At 35.7% G+C, this 20,709-nt stretch overlaps 2 protein-coding genes across 2 annotated transcripts; one reads left to right on the forward strand and one right to left on the reverse strand.

Annotated features, from left to right (window-relative positions):
- The first annotated feature begins 13,129 nt into the window (after positions 1 to 13,129).
- Positions 13,130 to 14,335, forward strand: LOC115988422 (fasciclin-like arabinogalactan protein 11). Its single transcript, XM_031112019.1, has one exon. It carries the CDS (start codon positions 13,352 to 13,354, stop codon positions 14,024 to 14,026), a length of 675 nt encoding a protein of 224 aa, XP_030967879.1. The 5' UTR covers positions 13,130 to 13,351; the 3' UTR covers positions 14,027 to 14,335.
- A 3,429-nt stretch (positions 14,336 to 17,764) lies between these two features.
- Positions 17,765 to 20,493, reverse strand: LOC115983736 (zinc finger protein BALDIBIS-like). The gene is made up of 3 exons (XM_031106503.1): positions 20,005 to 20,493; positions 19,493 to 19,889; positions 17,765 to 19,293 (listed from the first exon to the last, which is right to left on the reverse strand). The coding sequence occupies exons 1-3, from the start codon at positions 20,132 to 20,134 to the stop codon at positions 18,261 to 18,263; spliced, it is 1,560 nt and encodes a 519-aa protein (XP_030962363.1). The 5' UTR covers positions 20,135 to 20,493; the 3' UTR covers positions 17,765 to 18,260.
- Positions 20,494 to 20,709: the final 216 nt, after the last annotated feature.

Here is a 20,709-nt window from a genome sequence, read left to right on the forward strand (position 1 = left end):
GTAGCGGAATTCGGGAAGTTAGAAAAGAAAAAGGTTCGGCGCAACCTCATTGGAGTAAGAAGCTTGGAGGGCTTAGGTGCACTGGGTAGATTAGGCTTGGAAGGTCTATTGCTGTCCATGTATCCCAACTATATTTTCTAGTGGATTGTTTACCGCTTGGAGGGCGGCGGAGAGGTTTTACGCCGAGGGCTTCGGTTTCCTCTTCGATAACACATCGCATGTTGTCTTTGTATTTACATCTTCCTTCCCTTTTTATCTTTGCCTTTTATTATCTACTGTGGGTTGTGATTTTAATTTGGCTTAGATTGTTTTTCCAATTCTATATTATAGCTTTTGTTCATTTTCCGCACACTAGTTGTTTGACATAAAGTTTGAATTGCTTAATTTGTAAATTGGGGGTCTAAACGTTCAAGGGTGTTTTTACACTATTTGAACTTTCAAATATGATCTCCATCCACACTAGCATTCGAGAAGAACTCTTTGATGATTTCCGAGTACACAACTCCACTCAGATTCAGCAGCTTCGTCCATGTCCTCTCCTTGAACACTTCAGGTATGCAAGTGTCCTCAAGGGTATCCAATTTAACAACTTTTTCCATAATTATTGTGGCTTGTTTGTAGCAATCATTGTGAGCCATGTCTACATCAACTGATATAAAATTATCAGAATTTGTTCACGGATGCTTGGAGGATCTCTTGAAAGCTGAATGTTTAGTGGGAGACATTTGCACAAGGAAACACAAAACAAGACAAAACAGGTGCAAAAACACAAAAACAAAGCACAAACTTGATTAGATTCAAGTTAGTCCAAAAACATAAGTATAAAAACTTAGCATAGAACATAACAAAGTTAAAATAACATGCTTAAAGTGCTAAACTATGTGAACAATAGCAAAATGCAGGAAATTAGCAACTATGCATGTGTGTGCATCTTCTGAGCATGAGGTGTGCATGGTGTGTGCCTAGTGGGTGCCTAGTGTGATACATGGCAAGGCATGGTGAGGCACAAGTTGGGCAAAGTGTGTAAAACACACACCCAATGATCAAAACATGTCAAGCAAGTTCAATCAAGGGTAAACCCAAACAACGAAACTCAATTGAGTCCAAAACACCACAAAAATGTCACTTGAGCATTTTGTCAAACACATAGCATGCAACACTACAATATACCTATAGGCAATGCATGAATACATGGAAATATGCCTAAATATAGGTTTAAAATGCCACAAGGGGCCAACACAGATACACACAAAACAAATGGGACACAGCCCAATCAAAATTTTGAAAAAAATTTACCTAAAAACAACGTTCCCAACCCCTTTTTCAAAAAATCCCCAATTTTAGAACCCTAAGTTAATTTCTACATAATCTAGAAAAAAAAAAAAAAATGGGAAGAATGTTGAGAAAAACATACCTTTAAGTTGATTGTGTAGAAATCAAGCTTGAAAATGATGGGGTTTGATTAAAAATCAGTTTTGGGTTGAGAGAGGTTTGAGTGAAGCAATGAGAGGGAAATAGAGAGTTTTTTTTTTTTTAATCTGTCACATCAACCCTATAAAACTAAAAACACGCGTTTTTCATAGGTTAGATAGTCGCGAAATTACTTGCAAAAAACACCGTTGAAGCACAAGAACTTTCGTGGGAAGTGCTTGGTCGCGAAATAGTCGCGAGATAGTCGCGATACTCTCTGTATGAATTTTGAGATTTTTAGTTTTCCCTTAAACTCTTTTCACGGGAAGCTCTTAGTCGCGAGCTTCTCACGAAAATGCCTTTGAACAAGTTTTTTAAGAACAACACAAAAATGCATTTTGAACAAAAACTTAAAGCACGAAAGTATAAAATCACTTTCAAAAACATATAAAATACTCAAAAATATTTTTGGGTTTTATTGGTAAGCAATTGAGCATACACATCACATTTGAGCATGTACAATCACACAAATGAGATAAGAATTAATTGAACTAAACTTGTGTGTTGTGGGTGAGTATCAAATGTGGAATAATCCTTAGACCAGAGTGAAGCTTCAATGATCAATTCAATCAAGTCATACACAACTGGTACTAAGTCAAGTGGTTTATCTCAATTATAGAAATAAATATATATGACTTCCCACAAGAAAATGATGACAAATCTTAAAAGCTTTTCATTTGGCTTCTACACAAATCATAACATTTGATCATTTTTAAACAATACATCTCATTTTGAGTTCGGTGCTTGAAATTTTTGATATTTCAATATTGAGAGTGAGCCTTTGGCTTTTTGAGCACCATACATTTCAATTTAAAAGTTGTTTTCCCTTTTTCCTAGTCAAATACTAGTATGTGCGACGGCTTTTGCAGCTCATAATCTCTTTTTCATTTTGAGATTTACATTTGGTGAGCTCTAATAAAAAAACATAAAAGTAAAGGTAGGAAGAGATATAGGCACAAGTCTATGCAAGTATCAAGACTATTGACCAATCGTTCATGACAAGCTTAAAGACCTATTTACAACAATCATACATAGTTTTCAAGATTTCTACCACACAGATAGATGTGCATACATAACAAGGTAAGCTCATAAATGCACTATGCCAGTAGTACGAAGGTACTAGGCCAAACTCTCATGTGACATACACAACATAAGTGATCAAACTTTTTGAAGATTTTTCAATTTTTATAGGTTTTTGAATTTTTGAACACACTCAAAAATAGGATAAGTAAAGTAAGATCAACAAAACAACAAGTACAAAGCAAAACTTGGAAAAGAAACATGCTATAAACTGGAAGTAATGACACAAGAAAATTATGTATGACATGATGTATGAACCTATAACCCTAAACATCGGAAGTATTAATGCATGGGCATAGAGAGTAATCATGTGTAGGTACCTTTCTTCACCCACTCTTTATGAGTATTTTGGGTGAGAGCCTTAGATGGCGGGGTACAACCATCATAACTTTCAAACCTCGGAGTGAAGCTAGCAAGGCATAGTGATATATTCTTCAGCATTTCCATAACGTCTCCAATGAGATGTCCTTCACTATCTCCTTTAGCTTGTGCTCCCTTTGGTCTTCTCTTTGAACTTTCTTGACCACGCATAGAGTCAACCCTCTTGAGTGCATGAAGCTTGAAACAATTCGGCCTTGTGTGCCCTTGTATGCCACAATGATGACACACATGCTTCACGTGAGGCCCCCTTTGATTTTTGGATAATGACTTCCCTTTTTCCTTTGGTCTTGCACCAATGGTTCTTTTTACAGCAGTAGGGGTCTCAATCTCAGGCTTCACTTCTTTGAGTTTCTCATCATTCTTGGCTAACACGAATCTTACTTCCTTCTTGGGTTCGCTGCTAGAACTTTCTTCTCCTGTATAGCCCAAACTGGTCTTATCATGAGAAGATTTTTAGGAGGACAGCACATTGTCAAGTTTCTTGGTAGAGATGCGCTCAACCTTGACATTAGCTTAAATAATTTCAAGTTCAAGAAACTTGATCTTAGAGTAAGTTTCAACCTACTCTCCCTTGAGTCTTTCTACTTCACACTTTGCTTCCTTGTATTGCACAAGTGTACACTTATGCTCTTCCTCAACCTTTTTCATCTTTTTCACAGCAAGGTTTGCAATTTTGGCATACTTTCCACAATCTTCCAGCAGAGAATCATATGCTTCTTGAAGGTTGATCTCCCCTTCATTTTGGCACACGTCTTCATCTTCCAATTCTTCAATTTGCTCATCCTCAGAAATATTACCAAGTTCATCAACCAAATTGCTCAAATCATTCTTTGAGTCAGCGGAGGCAATTATCATGAAGGCTCTGTAGTTTCCTTCACTATCACATTCTCTTTCCGTGTTTGAATTCAAGCTGTCAAAATCATTAAGGGTAGAGGCAAACAATTTACCCTTCCCTCTCAAATAGTTGGGACACTCCTTCTTGAGATGTCCATAGCCATTGCATTCGTAACACACAATTCCTTAAGGAGATTGAAACTCCTTTCCATCTTCAGAAATTTTTGAAAGTTCTTTGTAAGGAATGTTACCTCTTTCTTCACATCATCTTTTTCGAAGGAGTCATCCCAGCTCATATGTTTGGAGAGATCCAATGAGTTCTTGGATTTTGATCTCATCCAAATCCTTACTTTCCTCTATAGCTGTGACCTTCGCACGGAAGCTCTCCGGTAAGGACCTCAAAATCTTTCTCACCACCTTAGCATCCTCAATCTTCTCTTCGACATTGAGCTTAGCAATTATGATTTCATTAAGCTTCACATAGAATGAATTGAAAGACTCATTGTCACCCATCTTGAGCTCTTCAAATCTAGTGGCAAGCATTTGGAGTTTCGTGTCCTTGACTTTCTTGGTACCCTTCTAGGTAGTCTCAAGAATCGTCCAAGCTTCCTTGGCTGTCTCCACACGCAATATCCAGTGAAATTTATCAGTAGACACACCACATAATATAGCGTTAATAGCTTTATTGTTTGTATTAGCCAAAGCAAGAGATGCCTTGTTCCATTCGGACTTGACTGTCATGGATTTAACATACCCATTCTCGACGGAGTCCCATACCGACTCATCTATAGCACACAAGAAAGTCCTCATGTGGACTTTCCAAAACGCATAGTTGCTCCCATCAACGATTGGTGGAGCATTGAGTGATTGTGATCGATCCATCACAAAAGGGTTAAGGATCACACTTAAGTAATAAAACCACAACAAGTGTACCCGCTCTGATACCAATTAAAAGCTTGAAAATGTGTTAAAACACAAGAGCTGTTTAGACCCCCAAATTAAAGATTACGACTTGATTGATTTTACTCTAACTTATATAAAGTGCGGAAAAGAATAAATGCGAGCGGATAAACAAACGAACTACTCTAACCCATAATCATTATAACACAACAGTAAAATGAAAGGTAAAAGAGTAGGAAAGAAGAATGCAAACACAAGATAACACGCAGATGTGTTATCGAAGAGGAAACCGAAGTACTTGGCGTAAAACCTCTCCGCCACCCTCCAAGCAATAATCGATCCACTAGACAATCAGTTGGGATACACGAATAACAAAAGACCTTCCAAGCCTAGTCTACCCAATGCACCTAAGCCCTCCAATCTCCTATTCCAACAAGGCTTCTCGGAACAATGTCTTGTCTAGCTCTCCGGATCCCGCAATACGCCCGATTGTATCTACCAAAGCCTGGCTTCTTCCAATGCTTCCCAGCAACACCAAAACCTCACTTGACACTCTGAAAGGGTGTGGTAAGTATTTGGGCTATCAACCTCTCAATGGTATGGAAATGGAGAGGTAGGAGTTGAGGAAAATCCACAAATAATTTTGTAGAGAATTATAGGTATAACAATCTTTAACTCTCAATGTTTGTGGCTAGAGTTTTCTCTTAGAAGCACTCCTTAACATATGTGGGTAATGGGGGTATATATAGTGTGCGTAAGGATAGAGTGTATCAGAAATGACAATCTGGCAAAACAAAATGCTTCGTGGGTGTCTCGCGGGAAGGCTTTACCTGTGAGACACTCGCGAAAACCAACTGTCTCCATCCTGTCCTGACTCTTCGCATTCCAGTCATGTGCAGGGCACATGCATCACTTTGCAGGAAGCTTACTCGCGAGCTACTCGTGAAAATAGCTTCAATCTTCAATTAGCCTTGAGTCTTCACACTCTCTTTCTCTCACACACAACCCTTACAAATAAAACCCATATGAAATACAAGGTACATAAGATTGAACAAAATTACAATCAAATTTGGCATGGAATAAAAGCCAACAAATACATAGTTGTAAATTACAACTTTACAATCCCAAACCCTAACATACATCTATCATGGCAACTCACATCAAACCTAATATACATCTATCATGCATCTCATATTATTTCATCCAAAGTAGCAAACACATATATCAAATCAAGGCAGAAACATAGGCATGGCATCAAAGAAACATGTGATAGGCATCGAAGAATCCAACCAAGCATGTTCATTCTTATTATCAAGGTAAACCAAAATGCATGTCCATGTGAATGCATTACTTACCTTACTTACCTTACTGCACCGTAGCTCCTATGCATTAATGCATGGTCATAACATATGCATGTTCATGACATCTCAAAGAAAGCATTGAAAAAAAAAACCCTAATCTAACATGTTAAAGACAAATAAGCAAACAAACAGAGAAATAGAGACTTACAAACATAAGGAAGAACAAGGCAGAGGCAAATTATATGAGAGAATTGAAGAAACAAAAGCAAAATGGTTGAATTAGGATTTCTAGGCATAAGTATGCGTGTGTATACATAAGGCCTGCGAATGCAGCCCAGTTGTATGCGTACACATACTTCGACTATGCGTTTGCATGTAGAGAGCATGCATACGCATAACGCCCTAAAACACTAACCCAAAAAAGCAAGAATAGCAAAATAAAGTAGAAATTAAACTAACAAATCTAACAACCTAACATGCTTCATATAAAAAGTTAACAAAAACCTAAACTAAGAAGACATATTATAGCATAGCTAACTAAAAAAAAAAAAAAAAAAAAACCTAAAATCAAAACAAGAAAATGCTAAGAAAAGAAAAAGAAGGTTTAGAACTTATACCTCAAAAACAAAAGCTCTTTGGCTTGATTTTGACCATTCCCCTTAGTCAAATCTATCACAAAAAAACAAAGTAGTGATTAGTAATCTTAAAACTCCAAGATCAAGGTCAGAAAAATATTGACTTGAGGATGTTTTGTGAAAAACTCCCTCTTTGATTCTCTATTTCTAGTGAATCTTATGTTTTCTCTTAAGATTTTCTGTGTGTTTTGAAAAGCTACTATGTATGGCTTTATATAGTTGAAAAAATGAGGTTTAGAACAACTCCCAGACAATATGGGATTCATTCCAAACCTCGCACTTAATGCTGAAAAACTTGTCTTTCATAATTTCTAGAACCCTAGCATGCATGTGCAAGCCTGTGTATGCATACGCATGCATAAGGCCTATGTATGTAGCTTAGAGACATGCGTGCGTATACGCGTGTATGAGTACACATGCCTTAGGGTTTCTTGGTCTTAAGTTTCCAAAAATAGATTTATTTTATTCATAAAAGAGTTATATTTTCCAAAAATACTTTTCTCAAGTCAATTTCAAACTGATTGGGCCTTAAACCAACATTGGGCTTTAAAATTTTAACATCATTAGAAAACAAGGGCTCGGGTTGTAAGAGGTATAAAATGCAGTGTCTATAGTGATTTCAAGCACGCTTGAGAATCCAAAAAGTCCATAGCAGTCTATTCTACATCAAAAAGACCCATATCTCACCCCTTTAGCACCTTACCAGGATGTAGATTAATTGACCAGTCCCTCGGCTGAAATCGACTACCACAACTTGGATAAAGGTGAATATTTGGGGTTTTGATGAAGAAACCTAAGACTAGTGAAATGGTTTCTATAGGATCACAAAAATGTTAGTGTGATTAAGAAATCATGAGACAAATATTAGTTTTCTAATAACCAATGGGTTTGAAAACTCAATCAAGTGCTCATAAAAACTGTCTTCACACTCTTAGAAACTCAATAAGTATTTTGGAGTGGTTTTCACTGAGCTTCCACTATGGGTCCAAGTTGGGATCTCTTTGGTGGTGAAAAGTAGGGGTATTCATAGACTTAGTGGAGGCTAGGGTTTTGTATTATAGGATGTTTTAATCAATCAACGGCCAGATCAATTGACCAAAAATCAAGGGAGTTAATACCGTAACAGAGGCTGTACCGGTTTGGCCAGTGGTACGATATATTTCGGATACCGGTCAATACCGGTGTACCGTTTCAAGTTTACCGCTATTTTTTTATATTTATAAATATATATATATATATATATATATATATGTATGTATGTATGTATGTATGTGTGTGTGTATATATATATTATAATAAATATAAAAGTTTACCATAAAACATTTCCTTATTTCAGAACTAATTATTCATGGTTTTAGACTTTTGTATCAATTAAAAAAAAAAACACAATATAAAAAATAGAAACCTTAAAAGTTACAATTGCATACTAAGAAAACAAATAATACTAATAAGTTAATGCAAATAAGTTACCATTCTGCCCCAACAAAAATTCAAAAATTACAAAACAAAAAAAAAAAAAAAAAAAAAAAAAAAAAATCTGTACTGGCCAGTATTGCCCAAAATTGGCCGGTACATGGCTGGTACGGCCGGTATTTAAACCGGTACGAAATGTTGATGTTTCAATATTAGAATACATATCGGTACAGTACATACTAGCCGGTACGGCCGGTACCGGTATGGTATTGACTACTTTGCCAAAAATCCCACCAAAAAAGGAAAAAGCCAATTTTTAGGCTTTTGACCAAAATAGTGCGTACACATTAAATTAATTGCATATGCATCCATACATGTATGTATGTACTCTTTGTAAGCCTTTTTAAAATTAGCTTACAAAAGGCACGCACGCCTTTATAAGAATGAGTATGAACTTTTTGTAAGCTTCTAGAAATTGGGCTTAAAAAAGGGTTTTGGGCTTAAAATTTGAATTTTGGGCTTCAGACTTGGTTTTTTGGATCACATTTTGGGCTCTATTAAATCAGTGGACTCCACACATGGTGTCGATCATTTTGGTAGCGAATTTAATTTCTCATTGTTGGAAGGGCTTGGATATAGGTCGGAACGAAATGAGGTGTCTACACATTTAATTTTCTGCATCATCATGTTTGTACAATTGCAATGGGTATCAGTGTTTAATAAATTCACTATAAAATGAGTATTGGCTGGTTCTTTCATAACAGCTCTATCAACTCTAGCCTGCGAACACAGGCTCAATATCCTATACACACAACCTTTAGGCTGTTTATGCAAGAAGCCAATACTACATGCGCAAAGCTAAGGTTTAAGTGGGTTTTGGTTCAGTTTTTGAGTTCTTCTAGTCAAAGGGTTTGCTTGGCTATGAACTATTAGGAATAGACCCTCTAGGACTTTGTTATTAAGGAACATGGGCTTAAGTCATAAGGGGTATAAAACGGAGTGTCTGGTCTTAAAAACTCATGAGTACAAACCCCATGTTTACAAACAAAAACTACTAAACTAGCATATGAATGAAGATCAAAACGTAAATAAAAAAAACTCTCCCCTTGTCACTATGCCCTACAATTACATTCCTCATTTTTGTCATGTTAGAAAAAGGGTCTTAATCATCAGCACCTGTAAAGGCATTAGAATCTAGATCAATAGCAAAGACAGAACTTTAAGCACCATCCAGAGGATGATAAACCTCTTCTTCAGTCATCGAAGATAGACACTAAGCTCATCAATTTTGCCTCAAAATCAATTAATGATAATTGAGACCTTTGACATCACGCCTCGTGAGATTATTTTTTGAGAAATCGTAGGGATTCAAATTGTAGTCCTTACAATGAGCCCCCCTCCCTTTTACAATGATGCTCCCACAACTCAAACTCATGACCATGGCTTTAATACCAAATGTTGGGAAAATTTTAACCCTTTGTTGTTGCTAAAATACAATTTTAAAGTCAAGATGAATTAATTAACCAATTTATGCTTAAAGATTCAGTTTTGGTTAATCGTTCAAGCACCAAATTTCAAAAACCTAAACAACAAAAATAAAATAAGACGACAATATAGTGGCAAAGAAAAAACCCTATCCGAGAAAAACACTCTGGAAGGCTTAATCACCAACTTCAAAAAAAAAACATAATCAATAAAAAGAGAATGGAAGTTTATAAAAGATTTAACCCTGATTACATTGATACCACATGTAGACTTTATTGATAACCCCATATAGTTCCAAATCATTAGACTCTTCTATTTGTGGATTTGTTGAAAGTGAACACGTACTCGCTTATGAATTCACGAACCTCTTGAAGATTCTCCATTGTAGCTAGTATGTAATTTATGGCAATAACTTCAAAGAATAATTGGAAGCTTGAGTTGTCAATCTTGAATCACCGATTGACACTTTGAGAGAATTCGGTTAACCTTCACCTGAGGTGTACAATCCATAGCTCTAAAAAAATTACTTTTTTTTTACGTCACCTAGGTTTTCTTTAATAGCTTCGCTTTAGAGGCATGAAACCCTAGAAGCTTAGCTGACTAATTGAGCGGGATCTGAATTCTATTAGTACGATTCTCAATCTATCGAGTTACGTGATATGTATCTAGATTTTGGATCTATCAAACATGTATTGATACATATATCAAGAATGCTAAACTTGTAGTTTTTATTGAGCAGTCTTGGGCACTTGTCTTGGACCTCAAATTTTTACAAAAACACATGCAAGACACTTATTTGTTCACGGTTTGACAATCTAACACATTGGATTCAACAAAAAGGAACCTAGCTCCACTCACCATTACGACTGTGATCTCCACCCCCTCACAATTAGGAACATGTATTGATCCAAAGGACAGCTTGCAGTCGTACGATATTTGTTGTTGGGAAGGAGAGAGAGAGAGGAGTTGATGAGGTAAGAAAATGCCAGCCATGGTCATGGGAGACATAATTGTGGGTTGTCCTTCCCTCAAGCCATTGAGGATGCTACACGTATGTACTGTGCTACCTAAGCAAACTACTGACCAATGAAGATGCTTGGTGCAACACAATTTTAGGGTTGGACTGATACAAATCAAGGTAGTGCTCGGGATATTGCACAGTACATCAGAGAGTGTCCCCCTTATCTTTATGACCTTGCAGTTGTATCTGTTGTATCCCTAGTATACTTCGCTGGTGTGCCTTGGAATGCAGCGCCTCTCACCTAGCCTTGCCATTTCCTTGACCCTTACATGCATACATGTAAAGTCAAGTGTTATAAGGATCTGACTTGGTAAAAACCCATGCACCTTCAATTCTATTTCTTGGTGACTATACAGTAGGCTTAGGTTGGATAGCCCCCAAGAGTTATGCAGAAAGGTCTAATCCAAATTAGCCTAATCCTTCTAGCCCAATCCAATGAAGCCAAGGCCCAAAACTAAGAGCACATGTCAGCGAGTCGGGTCCAACTATCCTTGCATAGCTTTGACCAAGTCTCAAGCTATCCTAATCGACCACAGAAAAAGCTCTAGTTACAACATTGGTCAACTTGGCCCCTAAACTAAGGCATTTTGTGCCAGGTCAAATCTAGGAAGGCCTACGGTAGGTTCGATGTCTAACCTTCTGCCCCATTAGGTAGAAGCCTAGCAGGAGGGTATCTAGCTCCCTTCCCCACCCCCGACCCCCACACCATCTAATTTGTCAATAATTAATAGATACTTATCACCGTCAACATTAAATGCATAAAGACAGGAAAAGGTCTATCCCCCATAATAAAGGGTAATGTCCATGGGTAATGTCCACAAGTATGTGATTTACTTAGCATTACTCATAGAATAGTATAAAGAGGTATGCATTCTTTGCTGAAATTTTATCATTTTTGGTTTTAGCCTTTTTGAAAAAGTGAAAGTATAGAAAATTAAGAGGGGATAGAAAAGTAGGAGAATAAAAGGGATTTAGTTTTCTCTTATTTGTGCTTGGTTGAGAGAATGGAAAAGTGGAAATATGGAAAATTTATTTATTTGATTGAGAGGAAAAATAAAAGGATGGAAAAGTGAAATTGGTATAAATTTATAATTATGTTTCTATTAAATGAAACAAAGAAATCAACACATTTTTTTAGCAAAAAAAATTGTGTATGTGCAAACAAAAAGGTAACACATTTTTTTAACAAAAAAAAAAAAATTATGTATGTGCAAGGGGATAATAATTAAAAAAATAAAAATAAAAATAAAAAAACACGCAATTCGGCGTGGACAAAATGCGCACTTGCACATGGGCATTTTCGTCCCACCAAGTGCTTCATTTTCTCCCTCTAGCTTTCTCCCAATTTTGGGGAGAAAACACCTAGGCCCCACTACCTCTTTTCCCTTTCTCTCTCTCTCCCAACCAAATACCCTCCAAAAAGTTTCTAATCCTCATTTTCTCACTTTTTTTTTTTTTTTTTTTCTATCCTCTCTAAAATCTACTGTACCAAACACTTGAGTGCCTCAGACTAACCCACTAATTGGTCTATGATCTAGTGAGTTGCTCATTCTTAATTTATAGCTAGGACATCCGACCTCTGTGCTTATTTGAATCTTTGCAGCAACACGTACGCATGCTTCTTTGTTCTCCCCACCTACATGGCTATATTCAATTTATGTTGCCCGTAAATCAAATCTAACATGTAGCTTTAATAGGATTTTAAAAAAAAAAAATTAAAAAAATTTTAAAAATTTGAATGGAAGTTCTACCTGGTTGATGCAATGTTAGTGAAAATGAACTTGAGGTCGTTATCAAGAAGAAATGAACCTAAAACAAATAACATCTGCGCACTTCTGTCCGTAGATGCGAACAATATCTTACTAAAAATCAGAAATATATATATATATATATATATATATGATACTCTTGTGGCACAATAAAGTATAGTGAGTTCTCATTAAGACTCAATTCCATGAATATTATTGGTCTGGTGAGGCTAATACAGGAACGAACCTCCTTGTTCCACTTTCAAGTCCTGTTTATTGAGACGAGCCTAAATCTTCTTTTTTAGAAAAAATTAATGTACCAAATAATTGTAAGAATGGATATCAGTGCCTGCTCCACGCAACCTAAAGTTAGTTGAAAGGACAAAGCATTATCTTAAACACTAATCAACGTCAATTTATATAATATATAGTAAGATGGGCCTTATTATCATTAGAATTCGAATATTTTTAGATCTAATATACTGTAGGCTTCATTATCACTTCATAATAAGCTGAAATGATTATGTGAAGATAATAGCAAGTATAGTATATAGGTTAAAAAGGTCAAAATAAAAAATTAAAGAAGAGGGAAATTTTTTTTATAAAAAAATAAAAAATAAAAAAGGAAAAGAAAAAAGAATTGCCATTGCATGTATGGAATTTATAGGCTGTGATTGTCAAGTCCCTTTTCTTGTGCCCCATTTACTATCTTTTTGTTTAGTCTGTGAAAGCAAAGCAATCATATACATCTTTATTTGCCTACAAACAAACTCAATTAATTGAGATCAACTCTCTTTTTCCTGTCTTTCCAAGCAATCTAGTTGCTAAAATAGCAAAATCTCACTCTATATCCATTCATTCCTCCACCTTTCCGGGACAGATAAGCTGCAAACAACTAAGGATTTGCAACTAGAATTGTACCCTCTCACCTAAATTCACTCTCTCCCAGCCCTAATAAAAACCCCCCTCTCCTCCCTTTCACACATATCAAGTACTCTTTCAACTTCAAGCACCACTATCACTATTGCATTTCCAGATTTCCAGAGAGAATAAAAAGTCCACCTCTCAACATAAACTACAAAGATGACTAAACAGACTGTCTTTTCCTTCTCACTTGTACTTATTTTTCTCTTCCATTGCACCAAAACTATAGCCCAGACTCCCGATATTCTCAAAATCCTCGACAAGCCGGGTGAGTTCACCGTCTTTATCCGCCTCTTAAAGAGCACTGGAATGTCTGACCAAATCAACGGGGAGGTCCAGAAATCAACCAGTGGCTATACTGTTTTTGCTCCAAACGATAAGGCATTTTCAGACCTTCGATCGGGCACTATAAATTCTCTCACTGACCTACAAAAGGTCCAACTTATACAGTTTCATATCTTAGCAACTGGTGTTACTCTGTCAAACTTCCAAACTTTGAGCAATCCAGTGCCGACCCAAGCCGGAGGTATAGGCAAAGGTGAGTTCCCACTGAATGTGACTTCTTCCGGCAAGCAAGTTCAGCTTGCCACTGGCGTTGTCAAGGCCACACTAGGCAAAACATTATACTCAGATGATAACTTGATTGTTTATCAAGTGGACAAAGTGCTTCTTCCACTGGATATTTTTAGTGGTTATGAGCCTACAGTATCGGCACCGGCAGAAAGTCCTCCTGTTGCTACTAAAGTGAATGAGTCCGGTGCAGAGAGTCTCATCCTGAATGGAATGTGGTTGTACATTGGAATGGCTGTGAATATTGCAGCATTTTCTTTGTGACCAAAGGAATACTTTTTTTTTGGTTTATTTTTGTTTTTTACCTTTTCTTTTTTGGTCGGTAGCGAAGTTGATGGTATGTACACCAAGGTGGGCATACTGTTGGTGGGGTTCACTTGTCTTGTTCTGTGTGGTTTTACTGAGTTGGATTGACTGGTCGTGATGCACTAAGTGCTTTCCATCTTTCCCTGTTCCATTTGTACCATGCCATGCCAGTTTCTGAAGGCAAACCAATGCTTTTTTTTGTTTTTGAACCAATGCTGGTACTGTTGAACTTTATGGTCTCTTGTGAGAAAATATGGCCATCTTTTTCTCAAATTTCTTTTCATTTTTCTCACTGAACTTTACACAAAAACAACTTAATTACTTTAGATCAAAGGCATACTCTCCCCTCTCTTATAACTCTGTAGATTTCACTAATTAAATTTATGGTAGGATCCATAATTCATATGAAAGTGAGGAGTACGTATTTATGATATTTTTGAAATATTCAATAATTTTCCATTAAAATGATATGTAATTGAAGTAATTTTATCAGGTTTGAAAGGACACTTTAAATTAACAATTATTATTAACTCTAATGATTCAAATCGTTACAATTGAGTCAGAGAATTAATATTGCATGCAAAAAGGAGTTAGAAAAGGACATTGGTGTGGTCTCTCGATACCACTTGTACTCTGATGCTTAAATCAGCTGCTAAGCGTATTAAAGGAGAAATTAATATAATTTTCGTTAAATTTTTTGGTGACATACCCGTTTCTTGGTTCCTCCATTCCTTTTTATGGTGTGTTCCTTGTGATTAAAGTGGACTCAATTTTGCTTAATTTTTTGTTTTCGTGGGTAATGGTAAATAATGATTTGAGTAATTCTAGTACCACATCATTTACCACATTTTTTTCACAACTATTCTAAGTGGCAGATTATGATTTACTGGTTATTACTTTCACATGAATCCATTATTTTTTCTCCACTTATCACATTAGAATTTTTGTACAAAAGAGTGTGATCCAAGATTTTTTTCTAATGGTTTGGATGGTCTACATTAACTAGTTAGATAATTTGACAAGCAGACCTCGCAATGGTCGAACAAAATAGATGATGTGGCATTGTTCTAAGTGAGCTGGGTAGATGACGTGGCCATACACATGCATATAAGTATGGATATTAATATTAAACTCCAATGATTAAATTAAAGAAATTAAAATTAAGAGTAAATATAAATTTTGGAGGGACCAAAATGTAGTTTGGCCAACAAAGTATCTTTAAGCATACCATAACCATTTGATCAAGATCCAAATGACTCCAGTAAGCCCAGTTGGAGTATCTTCATTCCGTTCATGGCATTTCCAGCTCCTATATCTGCGTTTTGTGAAGTTTCTATAATATATCTGTCATTAAACTTAGAGCATTCATTTTGGGAAAAAATTCCTTGAATACTTTGGATAAGAATTACATTATAAATAAATGCCTAGCGAATATGGTGGGTAAGTGTGTTGCCTATAATGCAATTGTTCTTTATCATCAAGTCAAGATATTAATTGGTTTTTGGTGTAGTAATGGATTAAACCCAAGATCTTTTATTCAACAATAAGAGATTTTACCAGTTAAACTAATTAGAACATACAAAATTCGATAGAAATTGAATTTACAATGAGACCAATATATATATATATATATATATATATATATATAGGCTAAGTTCAAGTTACACCTGGTATAACTTTAAGCAATGTTACACCACTTAATATTTTTTTAATTTTATGCGCATTTTGACAAATCCACTATTAGATTATATTACCTTTGTATATTCTCCATACTTACAAAATTTAAAGATGATCAAAGATAGATAGTCATGTCATCAATCAATTGTTTAAATTCAAGTTTTTGTAGTTTAAAATAATGCATAAAAGATAAGTTTATAGATTGAATGGTAAATAAAATCCAATTGACATGAAAATTGGCCTGAATGTTAAGAACATATATAACATGTAATTCAACGGTGAGATTTTCAAAATATGAATTCTATAACAAGTTATTAGGTAGTGAAACATTGCTTAAAGTTACACCAGATATAACTTGAACCCAATTTTATATATATAAACTAACATTCTAATGAATACAATTGATGTGTCACGTTAACAATATAATAAACAATTTTTTCAAAGACATTTTCCTTAAAAAAAAAAAAAAAAAAAATTTGGCATGTCAATTTGTAATAAAATGTATAATATTTGTGTTTTTTCTAACGAATCATTATGTCATAGTAACAATCCCTCCCCCCCCCCCCCCTCCCTTTAGAGTAATGAGTGTGACACCCTTAAAAAAAGGTTTTGAAGATAGGTGTCTTACCCCCTCCAAATATCTCATTTTTAACTCCCACAAATTGGGAGAATTTGGAGGGCGTGGAGAAGGAAAATTTATATATATATAGACACATACAACAACAACATAGTCTTTGTCCCAAAATTTTGGGATTAGTTATGAATTCTCAACAGGTTAGTCAAGGTCAACCATATATATTTTTTTACTCCATTTTATTTTCTCTAAAGTCATATTCTCTATTACTTCTTTAATTGACATGAATTATTTTTTATTACCTCTAATAATGTGATTTTTGGTCTTTCTCTACATTTTGTTCCCTTAATAACTTGGATCAATTCACTCTTCTTCTTTTTTTCAATGCATTAGTCACTCTCCTCTAGACATGACCAAACCATATTAAGACTCTCTCTCATCTTTTTATCAATAGGAGCTAGCCCTTATTTTTAAGCAAATATCCTTATTTCAAATCATATCTTTCCTTCTATTTCCACATATCCATCTTAACATTTGCATTTCAACTACACTCATTTTATGAATATGTTACCTCTTAATAATCCAACATTTGGTACCATAGACTAGCAAGATTATATGTATTTAGTTTTTTTTTTTTTAAAAAAAAACTTAAATTATTAATTTTTCCCCTATGTCTATTTTCATAAACTAGCAAGATTATAATTTTCAATTTATATGACCATTTTCCTCAACCACTCTATTTCTCTTAATTTTTAAAGCATCCTTACAAAAGAGAGAGGTATATCAAAAGTTTTTAAAACATCAAACAAGGGAAAGGTTAACCATTTCCATCCTCTCTACTCTTCTTCTCTTCCTTACCCTCCATTCTTCTCTCTCTCCAAATTTTCTCACTGTCAAACTCTACCTAATTAAAAACTCTATTTTATAATGTAAAACCAAGTGAACATTTTGACAGTTACATATGTACGTAAAGGAAGAGTCCAATGTAATTTCTTCTCGGACACATGAATGAATAGATTGTCCTTATTATTTTAAGTCAAATTAAAGTTGTACTAGGTTACTTTTGAAATAATAATAATAATAATAATTTCTCAGTGTTTTCTAGAAATTCCAAATACAGTTATAACATTTTTAACAATTTGGCCAAGCATAAACATCATTAAATTTTTAACATTATAATTTTTTTTTTTTTGAGAAAATAACATTATAATATTTGAACGTAAGTGTGCATATATAGAATTTCCTAAACCAAACATCACAGAGACTAAAAATGGCAGTAATTATCGTTTTTGCAAAAGCCAACTTGACATTATTAGTTTGGCCTTCCCACTGACATTATTATAGATTATAGTTAAAAAAAGCCAAAAGCCATCTCAGAGATCAAATTAGTCTTCTCCATCATGATTGTCAATTATTTTCGACTCAACGTGGGAGCAAATGAAACGAGTGAAAAAGCTAGAAGTGACCTGTAACCCTTTATTTAAAATTCAAATCCACAGTGGAAAAATGTTCACAGCCGTCACAGTTGGAAGGAATAGCAACTGGCAGGCATAGACGTACAGGAAAAGGAAAACAGTCACGAGCAATTTCGTCTCACAACGTTTTTATCAAACGTTTGTGGGAAAAAGATAAAAGAGAAAAGTGGTACTACTACATGCATGGAGGGCCCCGACTACTCTCTTGCCCTCTGAATCTCTGATTGCCATCTCCCTATTTTTTGTTCAGTCTCTTCATTGTGGCCCTCTTCTTCTTCCCTGACTACTCACAAGACTTCACTATCTCTCTCTTTCTCTCACTCTCTCCCAAGTTGACTCGCTTGCTTCCACGGATATTCAACTCAGGATCGATCACCTACTCTAATTTCTCAGTGTATGTGCTATCATAAACTAGCTAGTGTCATGAAATCATATAGTACATCAAGGGGCTTACCTTCATTGGAGTTCAATGATGCCCACTAGTGTAGTGGCTCAAGTCCATTGCTGAACCCATTGAAGCAAACTTAGCTAGCTCTTGCTGCAAGAAGGGCCTGCTTGCATCACCACCAACACCAAGAAAATCTCTAGTTAGACTGCGCTCAACTTCATTTGAACTGGCATGGTGCTTTCCAGCTGGAACGTGTTGGTCATGCTTTCCATTGTTTGACATTAGCCAATGCTCCAAATTCTTGGTATTCTGCAAGAATGAGCTTGAGTTTGAATTAACCAACATTGACCCATCTCCAACTGTGGTGTTTGGAGTTGAAGAAGGGAAAGAATTTAACAATTCGTTCATGTTCCCAGCTTGATTTTGTTGCCTGAAAATTTTCTGAACTTCATTTCTACTGTTTGACACATGTGAATGAGATGTACTCATCAACCCAAAAGCTGTGCCGTTGAATGATGGATTGCTCCTTGTAGATCCTATTTGGGCTGCTTTTTGTAAAAGTGCAGTGGCTGACATGTGACCTGGTCCTGTTTGCTGATTCTGGTTATTATTAGGATACAAAGTAACTCCACTTTCCGACAAATTTCCTTTGTTTTCTTGTTCCTCCTTTAGTACCCTTGGCAATGATGATATAGTGAGATCGGCACTTGTAAAGGATGCTTCTGGGTACTTATTAAGCCATTGCATCTGAGAGGTCGATCCAAACATATTACTCATAGATGCATTTGGAACCAATTCAGGCAAGCTTGCTAAGTAGGCATTAGAATTATTTGTAATTCCAATTTGTCTGAGCTGAGCAGCATTGTCTAGCCACAGTGGTAGCTTTGGCTTTTGCCCATCTGCTATAAGATTGCTCACTGATTCGGAGCCAGCAAATTCTGGATGAAAGGCTGAGGGTAATTGGGGGATTCCAGCTAGTTGAGGATTCGATATTGTTCCATTAATCAAATCGTGTTTAAAGTTTTGATTGACAGCTGAAACTGAAGTGAACCTTGCATTTTCTTCAGCCAAAGCATCACAGAATGCTCTATGAGTTATGAAGCTATCCTTCCTGTATTTATTATACCCACAAACCCCAGTTCAACTTCGTTAAATATATAACTATATAAACTTACAGATCCTTTTAGTCAAACCGCAATAAATTCTAATAGAAAAAGCCCATGAAAGCATCTACGTGAGTGTATTAAATTCTTCAACAAACAAATCATATAAAGTAAAGAATTTCAAGGAACAAAATATAGAAGTAATACCTGGAGAAAAGTGTGCCGCAGTCACATTTGTACTCTCTAGTCCCACAAATCTTGCTATGGGCCTTCCAATCTGACTGCACCGCATACTTCTTAGAACATTTCTCGCACTTCCATTTCTTCTCGCCGTGCTTTCGGCTGAAGTGCTTCTTTATTCCAGTGAGATCTCCTAGCGCCCTTGACGGATCGTGGTGCACGCAGCTCTTCTCTGGACAAACATACACCTTTTTGCGAACTTCTTTGTTTGTTCTTTGCTTTAGCTTCCATGGAAGATTGTGGCCGCGTCGGTGAAGCTGCAAGTTCTGGTCCCTCTGGAAACCCTTGTTGCAAATTTCACATAAGAATCGGTTTGTTGCCATTAAGGATTTTGGTGACAAAGCTATGACCTCTGCATCTGGATCTGCTTCAACAAAAAATAATTTTACTTAAGAAAAGATGTGAATAAATTTTGTTAACATAAACACAAAGAACAGAAAAGAGTTGGGTATGAAGCAGATAGAGGAATAGATGCTTGCCTGGTGTTCCTGGTAAGCTTCTCTTTCTCTTCAATGGAATTGAATTTGGATTAGGGTTAGGGTTTGAGTTCAGTTCTTGAACAAACCCTCCGACAGTGGAGGGAACAGGAATCCCATCTTCAGACATCATTTGGAGCTGAATTCTAAGAAACTTTTTGTATCCTAAACTAGCTAAACCAGAAGAACAATTTCACTGGAGCTACAAAGTACACTACCAAAATAAAGAAAAAACCAAAAAGCTGAACTGCAAATCTAATCCGAGAAATCAGAGTATACGCAATCCTTTCCTTTCACTGAAAACAAAGAAAATTGGTTTTAAGAATCTTAATCAGGCTCATATTGCAAACCATCTTCTTCACTCTAGCTACTTGAAACTTGAAAGGAAAAGCCAAAGAGAAAATGAAAGCTAGCTAGAGAGAATATTTCAATTCCTCTCTCTATCTCTCTCTCTCTCTATCTATATCTCCTTATCTTACACGGCTTCCTCAAAGTCGGTCAGCCATAGACTAAGCTGGACCACTGTCCCTATCTTTATATCTATTTATCAACACAATATCTTTGGTAAGTATGTTATTAAGAAATTTAAAATAAATAAAAAATCTATATATACATATTATAAAGAGAGTTATGTTTGTTTGTGTCTTTTCAGGGTTATCTGTTTCAACTTGTATTATTTTAATATAAGGAAGCAAGAAAATTTTGAAA

This window comes from Quercus lobata, chromosome 1 (genome assembly GCF_001633185.2).
Source record: "Quercus lobata isolate SW786 chromosome 1, ValleyOak3.0 Primary Assembly, whole genome shotgun sequence".
In the NCBI taxonomy this organism is placed as follows: domain Eukaryota; kingdom Viridiplantae; phylum Streptophyta; class Magnoliopsida; order Fagales; family Fagaceae; genus Quercus; species Quercus lobata.

Coding starts and splice junctions, on each gene's coding strand:
- LOC115983736 (XM_031106503.1), bottom strand. CDS start 20,134: ATGATGTCTGAAGATGGGATTCCTGTTCCCTCCACTGTCGGAGGGTTT. Junction 19,890..20,004: donor AAGCTTACCAGGAACACCAG/GCAAGCATCTAT, acceptor TTGTTGAAGCAG/ATCCAGATGCAGAGGTCATA. Junction 19,294..19,492: donor TGCGGCACACTTTTCTCCAG/GTATTACTTCTA, acceptor TAATAAATACAG/GAAGGATAGCTTCATAACTC.
- LOC115988422 (XM_031112019.1), top strand. CDS start 13,352: ATGACTAAACAGACTGTCTTTTCCTTCTCACTTGTACTTATTTTTCTC.